Source organism: Anser brachyrhynchus (assembly GCF_964034855.1).
Source record: "Anser brachyrhynchus genome assembly, chromosome: 2".
NCBI classification, from domain to species: domain Eukaryota; kingdom Metazoa; phylum Chordata; class Aves; order Anseriformes; family Anatidae; genus Anser; species Anser brachyrhynchus.
In genome coordinates this window covers 99,057,869-99,069,570 of record NC_137695.1, presented here as the reverse complement: position 1 = coordinate 99,069,570, position 11,702 = coordinate 99,057,869, and the positions used below count along the sequence as shown (strand labels likewise).

General features: G+C 42.1%; 1 protein-coding gene across 10 annotated transcripts in view; it reads right to left on the bottom strand.

The window, feature by feature from the left end:
* Positions 1–11,702, bottom strand: part of ZNF516 (zinc finger protein 516) — a 186,062-nt gene that overhangs the window by 72,559 nt on the left and 101,801 nt on the right. For all 10 annotated transcript variants that reach the window (XM_080578639.1, XM_080578634.1, XM_080578642.1 and 7 more), the window contains exon 2: positions 2,651–4,681. In XM_080578639.1, the coding sequence (XP_080434765.1) occupies positions 2,651–4,556 (1,906 nt within the window). In that variant the 5' untranslated portion in view covers positions 4,557–4,681. The remainder of the gene's footprint in view (positions 1–2,650; positions 4,682–11,702) is intronic.

Sequence of the window (11,702 nt, the reverse complement as noted above, 5' to 3'; positions counted from 1 at the left end):
GGGGGGATATGAAAGTAAAAAAAAATACATATATTATTTAAAATAATCTTACGAGTAACACAAGATTTTCCTGACCGCAGTCTGAGTAAAAATAATACCAGAGCAGGCATGTCAGGAAGAGGAACTGAGAGCACGGTTTGCCCACCTCTGCTGGGGGCGGCTGCTGTCTGGAGCACTGGAGCTCTGCTCTCGCCAGAAAAGGTTCACCAGCAAGAATAACTAAAACGAGCCACAGCAGCAGAGAGCAAACCACAGCACTTCTAGGACAAAACAGACTTGAAGGCCACATCAGAATATCTGATTTTAACGGGAGTGTACGCAAGGGTGGAATTTGGCCTATATTCTGTAGACCTTATGTTTCTGTTAGTAGAGGAGGAAAAGAAAGCCTCTTGAGTTAAAACAGCAATTTGCATAAGAGTAAAACTAATCCTACAGCTTGCTGGACAGGACAACAGTCCCCTAGGAAACTATGTAAGAGCAGTCTCAGTAAACGTGATACCCAAAAGAGAAAACTGAGAAACTTAAGTTTCGAATCTTGACCTACTGAAAACAAACAAACAAAAAACACCTTTCTTTTTAATTAAAAAGTCTTTGTCACTTGTTAAATATAAAATGCAGCAGCCACCCTCTCAGCTAATCAATGCAAAACACATCCCTTTTCCAAGTTGCTCCTTTATTTAGGCCGATCAGTTTGCTGCTTCTTTAATGTTCAGCAAAATAGATAAGAACCCATTTGGCACCCAAAGAAATGAGTTTCCTGGTGTTGGCTAGAGACAGTGGTTAATCCAGTCACCTTAATTCCTGTGAGAGAAATTGCTGTGCAATTTAAACTCTCACCTTTCACTCATGAGACAAAGGCTGGGCTTGAACTGAGGTAAGAACTGGGACAGAGAAAGAGGTGAGACAGCTCCTCTTGTTAAAAATAAAGCACTGAATAGGGAGAGCATAGAAGAACAACCTTACTGTTTGAATATCGTGTGAAAAGTGTTCCAGTGTTTTCAGCCTGTCTCCAGAGAGATGGTTTTCCATCACAGCGGTTTCCGTAAGGGCACTGGTACATTACACCGGTAAAACATGGCAGCCCCATTTAACTCCAGACGAAGCTGCAGCTTTGTAACTACATTTTGTGTCAACTGCATGGAGGTGTTTCAGGCAGCAGCTGAAGGATTTTCACACAAAGCAAGTACACTCCCATAAACAACTTTTTTTAAAAGACCCAAATCCAACAAACAGTAAATGGGAAAGACAAATTTTGAAATTTTTAAATGTGCAAGTAATCACAGTGAAAATATTTCTCAACTTGTCACTAGGACTTTTTGGAGTTGTGCAATAGAGAGAAAAGCATTAACAAAGAAGGGGGTGGGGGGTGGAGATGATTTCCTAGTTTAATTTAAATTTCTGTTCTACTGTGCATCCAATTTGTCCATGGAAGACTTGATCCAAGTTGTAGCAAAATCAAGTTTAGGACACTTCTTGTAAGTTTTAAGGACAGACAGGTGGGTTTTATCCACTTCCACCCTCCCAGTTTCAGTCCTGTGGCTCTCTCTTCCCTCTAAGCTTACACTTTGCAAGCCACATTGTCAAGCAGTGCCGGCCCCAACTTCAGCTGTCGTACAACCCTGAAAATTTTATGAAAGAAGCTTAATGACACAAAATATATCTAAAACTGCTTTATGAAAAATGTATAATTAATACACGATCCTGGCAAACGTTGCTTGGCTGTTGCAGGGTCTGTAGCCACTGGAGAAGTCACATTTATAAAAAATCCACCCAAAAACATAGCTAACTAAGTATATCCACTCTCTTCAACAATGGTGCAGATTCCTTCATCAGAGATGGTCTTGAAAATGAGCTTAATTCTACAGATAGCGTTATTCTTCAGAAAAAAATAAGGAAGAAAACCAGGACGAATATATTAATGCTTACCAAGCAAAACAAAGAAACAAAAAAACACACAAGGCTAATAAGGAAAGAATGGTTAATCTCACATATCTAAAGAGTGTGTTATAAAACAAATAATGGTGAACAACAAAAATCAGAAGAAGAAAAGAACGATACAAAAGTGCTTAATAGTGTTCTTTCAAATATTTACTTTGCTGCTATTTGGAGAATAATTTGTTCCATTTAGTAGCGTTGGGCTCAAAGGACCGCTTTAACCCAGAGAGATTAATTATAGCCCTTGGAGTTATAAACACAAGTTTGGGAAGCAAAGCAGAAGGGAGAGGAGAGAAACGACTCTCATGCTGGCGATTAACGAGTTTACGCACTTTGGGGCGACACCATGCAAGCTGCACCCTTACCACACCTGCACGCTAAAGGCAAGATAAGGTGCTGGGTGTCCATAAATTGGGGCAAAATAGCTCCTTAGATGTGCAGGGAGGACACCCCGTCCCTAAGGTAACAGTAGAGGTGACTTGCTACAGGTAACTAAGACACTTCTCAGGAGTCCTTCGTTGAACCAAGTTTACCTATACCTTCTGAACATGTCCTCAGATCTCATTTTTATTACTTACACCAGCAACAACGAAATTGCCACGCTGAGACAAGGAGCGATGCACCTCCTGCCTCCTCCCTTTGCTCACGACATGGGGATAGGGACCACAGGTCCCAGCAGCCCAGAGAGAGCAGGGCCAGCCATCAGCCATCTTACCTAACGAGGGGTCAGCTGCTCCCTCCTCCGAGCTCTCCTCGGCCCCTTCCTCCCCCAAGCCAGAGGTGGCCGAGTCCTCCGGGGCGGACGCAGAGCCGGGCGTGCTGGGCCCGCTGACAGAGCCCGAGTCCCCTTCCTCGCTGCTGGAGCCATAGCGGTCGGGCTGGGCGGCCGTCCCGCCCTCGCGGCAGCTCCTCCGCTCCTTGCGGTGCACCCGGGAGTGCAGCACCATTTGGTGGTAGGTGCGGAAGACCTTGCCGCACTCAAAGCACTCGGTGGACTTGTTCTGGGTGGCTCGCCTGCCCTGCCGCGAGGAGGGACGGTAGTCCAGGTTGCCCTGGGTGAGCGGGCAGCTCTCCCCTGGCGGGGCGCTGCTGGTCTTCTCCGGGCGCCCGCTGGGACAGCTCTTCTTCTTGGGGTTGCTGGAGGAGCTGGGCAAATCCTGCTCCCGCTTGCGCTTCTCCTGGTTGACAAGGATGTACTCCCTCTTATCCTTGTCGTAAGTCACGTCCGCGTCCGCCAGGGCCTCATCCCACCCCACATACTTCACATACTCGGAGGGCTCTGCTACTTTTCCTTTGGTGGCCAGCTGCCAAGCTTGGTAGCTACTGACTGGATCCAGCTCGGCTACTCTTTTTCCAGTCTGTCCCCTTGTAACTCTATCCAGCCCTACAGATGGCCTTAGATTGAGACACTGCAAGAAAAACTGCTTTGTTACTGAGGGGCTCAGGCTCCCGTCAATTAAGCCCTCGGCTTTATCCCCGGCGCTGCTCCGCTGAGCCCGGTAGTGAACAGCATTGTGCGCTTTTAGGCTTTCCATGTTTGTAAACAGATTTCCACACTTGGTGCAGACTTCGTACAAAGACAGGCCCGTCACAATCGTTTCCTCCTGTATCACGTCATTGATAGTGGCTATGAGCTCCAGCTCATTTTTCAGTTTGTTTTTGTTCCCAGTCTTCGGGCCATGCGACTTCATGTGGTTTTTGAGAAACCAGGGCTCTTTGAATCTTCTGCCACAAATGTGGCAGCCGTGATCAAACGAGCCCCTGTGCTTTTTCATGTGAGCTTTCAAGAACCAGGTCTGACTGAAGGCCTGGCCGCAAACTTCGCAAGGAAACTCGCCGGCGCTCAGCTCGCTCTTGCAGTTCTCAGTGTAGGCCTCCCCATTCGGGACCTGAGCGGTTATATGGTCCTTCTCTACATGGTTTAACAACGTCTCCTCCCTCAAGGTCATGTAGCTACACAGCCTGCACTTGAAAGGTTTGTGGACCTGGTGCAGGTGCTGCTCCAGGTCCTTCTTCCTTTCGAATTTGCTTTTGCAGAAGGTGCACGGGTAAGCAGTTAGCTTGCCATCCTCCTCGGCGGGCACCGCCTCTGCGACCTCCTTCTTGCTGCTTCTCAACAAGATCTTGCTGCTGTCTACCTGAGCAGTGCCATTCAAGATCTTGTTGCAGGCAGATGTACTTTTGGTGGGACTAGTGCAGCCACCGAGACCCTCCGAAACACCCATCTCACCCAGCTGCGCCTCTCCCATCTCCACCTCGTGTCCCTGACTTAAAGTGCCTGTCCTGTGACTACGAATGTGGATCTTCAGGTTGCCCTTTTGGGAAGCTCTGTGATCGCAGTAAGGACATTTGTAGGGCTTCTCACCCGTGTGCTTCCTCATGTGCTGCGATAATGAGCTCTGAAAAGGGAAACTTTTACCGCAGATGCAGCAGCTGTGGCACATGGTCTTGTCAGCATCCATGTCGTTCTTGCTCAGCTTGCCTGGGCTGGAGGACCTCCGTAACTCCATTTCTGCCTCTCTGCCACGATCCATCTGTATTACTGCAACATTGGGTGAGAGGGGCAGGAGGACAAAAGCATGTCCGGCAGCAGAGGAGGGCTGGACCGCGTTTTCAATCATACGGTTCTGCAGGGAGACGTTTTATAGCTTCATTCTCAGGGTAACATTTCTCCTTGCAGCTGCTCAAGAGAGCCCAAAGCACCGATTTATCTCTGTGTGTTCAGTAAGTGGATTGGATAGATCACCTGAAACAAGAATAAAATCATGTAAACGTACAAAAATCATGTAAGTAGGCTCTTTAAATATATTTAAACCTATTAATATTCTGACTTCAACAGTTTCTGTCACTCACACCAACATTCAAAAGCATACTATACTAAAATTTATTTTACCAAAAAGCAGCAGCTTCTCTTTTCACTGATATTCTAGTCTTCAATGGCAAGTATTCAAAGGATCATTAATAAACAAAATCCAAAAAGGAGCAACCGTGAAAAAAGAATTCATTTCCATACACTGACATCACATCGTCTTAAAGAAACACAAACTTTAGAAATATTTTTGTTTTAAAACCAAGCAAAAGCAACTAAAAATACACCTTAAATGAGGAAAACATTTCTTGAGGGGGTTATTACACTTTAAATCTGTGGCTTTTCCATCATGTGTAATTTCATGTAAAATACTAACTTGCCAAAGATAAAAGGCTTTCCTAGAGACTTTAGCAAATATCATATTCCTGCTGGCAACTGCATTAGTTTGCGTCTCAGACAGTTCTGCTGTGCTTGATGTGGCATGCACAGAGCAGGCGCAGAGACTGCATATGCTCACTACTTTGATTAAAGAGAAAACAAGAATGCAGAGTCTGACAAAACATTCTGTATAACTACAAGTTATCTCCTGATGGACAACAAGGAAGAAAACTCCAAGTGTAATATTTAGTCTCCATCTTAGCAAAGTAAACTGATAATGTGCTTAGGTATAAACTCATCTTAAAAGTGGGTGATTTATGTCAGCAAGACATACAGGAAACCACAAGAATACCCACCTCAATGAAGAAGAATCTTAACCATAAACAAAGTGAGAAGCAACTTTGATTAACAAACCAGATTAATAGAAGTTTAAAAGTATTTGTATCTTGCCACAATAAATTACAAGGGTCATTATCTGCCTCAGCAATGCAAGATACAATGCACCAGCAATTCTCCACCTTGCATATACCAAAAATCAATGGTTAGATTTTAATAGATGGCTTCTTTTTCAATTACCACAACTGTAAAACAAAAATCTCCCCCCTTTCCTATGCTCATTAAGTACTACAAACAGCACACAACTAGATCAAAGAATACTGCATTCTCCAATAAACAGAACTGAACTATTACTGCGTTTAGAAAACATCAGCATCTTAAGATTTAGCTAAAAATCCGCAGAATCAAAATAAGACTCTATATTCACACATCCATCACTTGGTATCTATGACTCAAAAAATAAAGAGTTGCAGATCTAAAGTTGCAAATACTGAGGTTTCTCATTGTATTCACCTCTGTCTCTCCAATATGTAAATGAACAAATACAGTTTAACCACATCACCAGCATAAGCATAACAAAAAGGTAAAACTGATGCAATGTTCATCTCAGTTACACATTATAGAATAATTTCATTATGTTTACATTAATCTAGACCTCTTATTTGCTACAAAACTATTCATTTCTGGGTTTGATTTTCTGCATATCTGTTATCTGTACAGCACATTAAGAGCTATCTACAACATCTACCCAAACAACCTTTTTCTCAGCTGATAGTAATATCTAAAACAGATGTATTACAAATGCAATCTCATTTCTTGAATGAAGCATTTTTATATCATGACTGTATGACTAACATATTAGCCTTTGGGAGGTACAAAAATAAAAATCACATCAGATCACAAATTCAGAACTCCTTAGAAGCATGAAGTTACAAATAAGAGTATCTAAATTAATCCCTGAAATTTGTTACTTAAGACCAAGTTAAGGGGCAGCCTCACAACAAATGTCCTGAGTGGCAGCCACTAGAAGTTGTTGCTGCACCAGATGGTAAAAACATGCAAAACAGCAAATAAAAAATGTGCTTTCCACTGCATATTGATGGATGAAACAACTCAAAGTAACATCTTCATTTATTTGACCCATAATCCAAGTCTGCCAAGTAGCAACCCACATTGTCTCATAATCAAAGACTTGACCTAAAATGTATTAAACAATAAAAAGAAACAGCAAAGTAATATTTTTTTTTGCATTTAACACTACAGTATACTTGAACAAGCAGCAGCTGCTTCTGAAATGTTCTGCACCATTGTAGAGCAGGGGGGAAAAAAAAAAAGCCAGTAAGCCTTGGGGACAGATCGTTCTGGGTATTTTAGATACTGTTTTCTACATTCTGCATTTTCTGTACTTTACACCAGTGAGTACACTGCTTAACTGTAGGCTTGTACAGTACTTTTAAACAAAAAATGTAGGTCCCAACTTAATTCAACTTTCTATAGTGTTTCCTGTCTGAAAGTTCAGAAGAGTTTTAAGAGCCAAACTTAGACGAGAATGTTGCAAGCAGCAGTTCAGGCACATATAAATCCCAAGCTTTAGAGTCCCTTTGTTTACTTGGCTACAGCTTTCCTATGCTTAGTCCTGACATATTTCACTTTAATTATTCATAGCATTTTCATTAATGAAGCTTCGTTACGAAAACGAGGATATGAAGAAAGCATTACTTATGAGAGAGATCCAGCCACTCACGGGAGATTCCCCATGCCCTATATTCAATTAGGCCTGAGGGGGAAAAATAAGTCTGAGCTAAAAAATAAATAAATAAACACCAAATGATTTCATTAATCTAAAATACTTAATGGAAATGTATCATTTTCACCATAATATTCCGAGAAAAATGGTTCAGCTTTGTTACTTTAGCTTGGCCTGCGCACTGCAATTTATAACTTAAGGAGTTGAAATAAAGTATTCCTGGTTTTGAACTGTTTGAATTCATACGCATTTAAAGCCAGCAGAATTTCAAGTCTGATCTTCCACAGATAGAAATTCCTGGGGGAGGATGAACGTTCACCAAATCCAAGTCTTCTTTACGCAGTACGTGTAGGCCTGCTTTAGGCTTTGACAAATTGACTGACAGCCATCCCGGAGCAGCTCACAACTCTCTCCTCGCATCCTTTGAGTGCCACTTAGAAGTAATTCTCTTAGAGGGGCTCTTCGCACAACAACAAAGCTAGCATTCATTGGAAGGGAAACAAGCAGCAAATACTAAATAAAAATGACAACTTTGAAAACTGCTTCCATTCCGGAGACTGAACATACAAAACAAGGAAAACAACAACAAAATTCTAACAACTTTAGCTTAGTAACGTCCACCTTAGTTATCAGACAACTATTTCAACATCAAAAATGGCACAAGAGATGGCAGATGTCACCTAGTAAACCAAACCACACTGTTTAGTCCTTTGCAGCAAGTAAATTTTGCCATGTCTTTTTTTGTATTCTTCTGGCTGACTGCAAAGATAAAGATATTTGGACATAATTATGAATTTGGAAGTATTCTGAAATAATACTCTTTCAGCACACATGGAATCCGGCCACCTCCAGCTACCCTAAGGCTACTAAAACTGCATGAAGTAAGTAATTTCAGGTGGTAGCTGGTAACCTGTCATCAATTTGGTCCAAGTTCAGCCTGCAGTTCCTCAGCTCGGGGTTGTCACACACAATTCAGAGCGGAGTTGCATCAAGCCTGCAGATTTCTCTCAGGCTGCCAAGGTATGGAGATCCCTACAGGCACAAGCCGTAAGGAAATGTAAATCGATTCTATTTCAAACATTTAGGCACCAAAACGTCTAACACGCTCCGATTTTAAAAAGCAACCTTGGAAAGTTTTTGGCTTGAGGGAAAAGGCGTTTGGCCAAAGCCAACCTGCTGCCACCTGGGAGTCCCAGTATCACCCACAGCTTCCCCAGGAGACCATCAGACCCTGCCAGCACTGCAGCAGGTACACTCAGCTGTATTGCCCTTGTGGCTGGTGCGAGACCTTCCCATTACTTGTAAAGTGAGGCACACAGGTAAAAGTGCAGGGAGCAATGGTTTAAATAAAATGGAAGCACTCTGCAATACCTGATACTCTTTATGCCACTTGTACATTCTGGAAGAGGATGAGATAGGCTGTGCCCCTGCAGCTGGCTACACAAACCCCTCTTAAAGCCTTTTTGTGCCACTCAGAAAAAATACAACACAAGAGATACCACACTAAAAACGTAACTGCAAATTCATTTCTGTCATATACTTGCATATAAATATCTTGTTCAGCGTAGACAGAAGAAAACTTAGGATAAAATTATTCCCGTTCCAGCATTCAGAAAACTATAAACTCTTTGTTTTCCCTCAATTTAACTTGACTTTAAAAATTATATTGCATGGGCTGGAGGGGCAGGATGAGAGAACTCTTCAATAGGTAATAAACAAGAATATACAATTTAGGAAGCCTCGCAGACCTTTTCAAATAGCAACATGTATATTTTGAAATCAAATGCTTTCAGTTTGGGTGTAAATATTTCAAGTCACATCTGAAAGATAAATGCACTGTAGAAATATTGCTCTTCTCATCTCCAAGAGGCTTGAATATGCACTCCAATCACTCCATCATGCTCCTCTGCCAAAAGGAACAGTGACTAAAAAAAAAAAACAACACACATATCATTGTGAGGTGTGATCTTGTGGAATAAAATATCTTGCTGAAATTCTTTCTAGATGATGCAATGATATTTCAGGCAGACATCTAGGTGAATTTGAGAAAGTTCTATCTTTCAAAGAACGGCAGCCTGGAGACCACTTCTCTCCAGATTTGAGGCGGCTCGGATTGCCCCCAAGTCAGAGAGACTTTGCTGTTCACAGTAAGACACTAGAAGACAGCTAAGTGGAAAAAAAGAACGGATGAAAGGTTTTACAACTGCCTTGCAAGCCTTCACACTCACTGAATTGCAGACACCTTTCTTCCCCTCCACATCTTCTCCTCAAGCTGCAGAGCCACTGCTCTCCACATATGCGCACCTTATTGTATCTGAGTGCTCTCTTCCTCTCCTTGGGGGGGACCTGGCTCCTTCTCAACACCCGGGGTCTCTGGTCCATAGCCTTGATCAAAGACCTGATCCTGACATCCCTGTTTAGGCTCCCATCCTACCGAGATAACTCTTATGGACCACATCACTTGTCTATAGACCCTTTACTGCGTTGAGCTGGTAACACCTTTTATACTCTACCAGAGGGTAGAAGAGTGAGTATGTCTTGAAATAATCAGCCCACCCTTAAGTTTACAGAAAATCCCAATGTCCACTGACCTGGGGAATAAACTTGCCATTAGGTAAACACAACATAGCTCTGAACTTATTTTTTTGAGACTAATCCAAACTAATCCAGGAAAAAAAAAAAAAAAGTTATCAGAAAATCCAGAGCCAGTTACGGAAGATGATTCAAATGTACTCAATTATTACACACAGTCATCTTAACAACAGACCTCCTGAAGTTTGTTTAGGCCTGCCAAAACTGACACTAGGACTGGAAAGTGAAAATAAAAAGCTCCTGGAAAAATGCAGAATTTCTATTAGCCTAAGTTTATTTCAGCTGATGTTTTAGAAAATCCTTAAGCAGCATTTTGTAATACTTTTTTGTTTAATCATTTTAAACCAGCCTTTCTCTGCAATGGAGGAAGCTGCTCCCATTTGAGAAGTTTGCCATTTGAACAGTGAAACATTATTTTGAGCTTCTCTGACTACATCGTATGTTTCTGTGTCTTTCTCCCTCCAAGAGCTAATGACATTTTGCAGCAGGCTCCAGACCGGCAGCCAGGGCTGCGAAAGCAGAGTCCGGCCTTTCTGAACCGATGCCGCACCCTTAGCAGGGGAACAAATCCACTGGAATAGAGATAAAAAACACCAAGGCTGAAAAAGCTCGAGGTATGCATCTGCAGGGAGGTGACCTCTCTCGAAACCAAGCCAGCAAGACAATAGGAACAGCATAACCCAGTTTTTTGGTTGGTCCTACAGAAGCAGTTCAGGAGCGCGGGGGGCAGGGGAGGGATTGCTCTGCGCTGCTCCGGGGTTTGTGGAGAAACACAGAGCTGTCACCCACTCAGTACATATTTTGTGTTTTAGTGTACTGTGCGTGTTTGTCTTCTGGAGACAAAGCAATGTGCTTTATTAGTTACACTGTAGTATTACGAGCAAGGAATTAAAATATATCATTAACATCCAGGACAAGCTTTATCTTGCTAGCAAAACAAAGGGGCCATTCTCTGAACAAATTGAGGGGGAAAATCCCATAATGACAATGAAGAGTTCCTCTCCCTAAAAACGGCGCTGTACAAGATTAACAATTACGGGCTTATATCCTACAGACTGGGTTTGCGAATAGCTGCATGAAGTGATGCATTCACTATTGGGAGAGTAAGTACCATTGATGACAAGGCCTTGGGGCTTCTGCTGTTCTCAGACCAATCAATAATCCATTATGAACAAACTACATTTCCACTCTAATATGAAGAAATGAATAAAAGGGAACCAGTATCAGCAGTACTTTCATGGAACGAAAACAACAACGCAGAAATCACAAAATGCCACCATCACAAGGCTTAATCTAGTGGTGATATGTAACACTGACACAACCACCCACAATAACCCTTTATTTTAAAGCAGTTGTAGAAGACCACCACATTCTAGTCCAAAATAAAAAGCTTATTTTAAAGGCAAGATTCTTTCAAGACTACTTACTCTGGCTGCAGGACAAAACAAAAAAGCAACATTAATCTTGCAAGGCGAGGAGGAGGAAATGAACCAACTTCATTCAAATATCTATCAGTTTGTTTCAAACTATTTTCTAATGCAACGTAAATAAGAACTTCTAATTAGAAATAACTGTCCAAATGTGACTGGTCAACCATAACAAGACTTTATTGCAGCAGCTGTGTTACCATCCAGACAAGAAGCCCTTAAATTGTTGTTCTCCCATTGTTATGGTCACATTCAATAATACAATAAAGAAGGGATCCATTTAAATAGCAAAACCATAGCAAACTTCAGCATCCTCAAACTCCTACCTAGATTTCTCAACAGAGCATCAGAAGGTAGGGAGAGGTGAAAAGCTCCCCTGAAAAATGACAGATAAATAATTAAAAAAAAAAAAAAAAAGTAAAAATGAAGGAAAAGAGTTACTGATTTTTGATGGGGTAACAGTAAATTAGATCCAAAG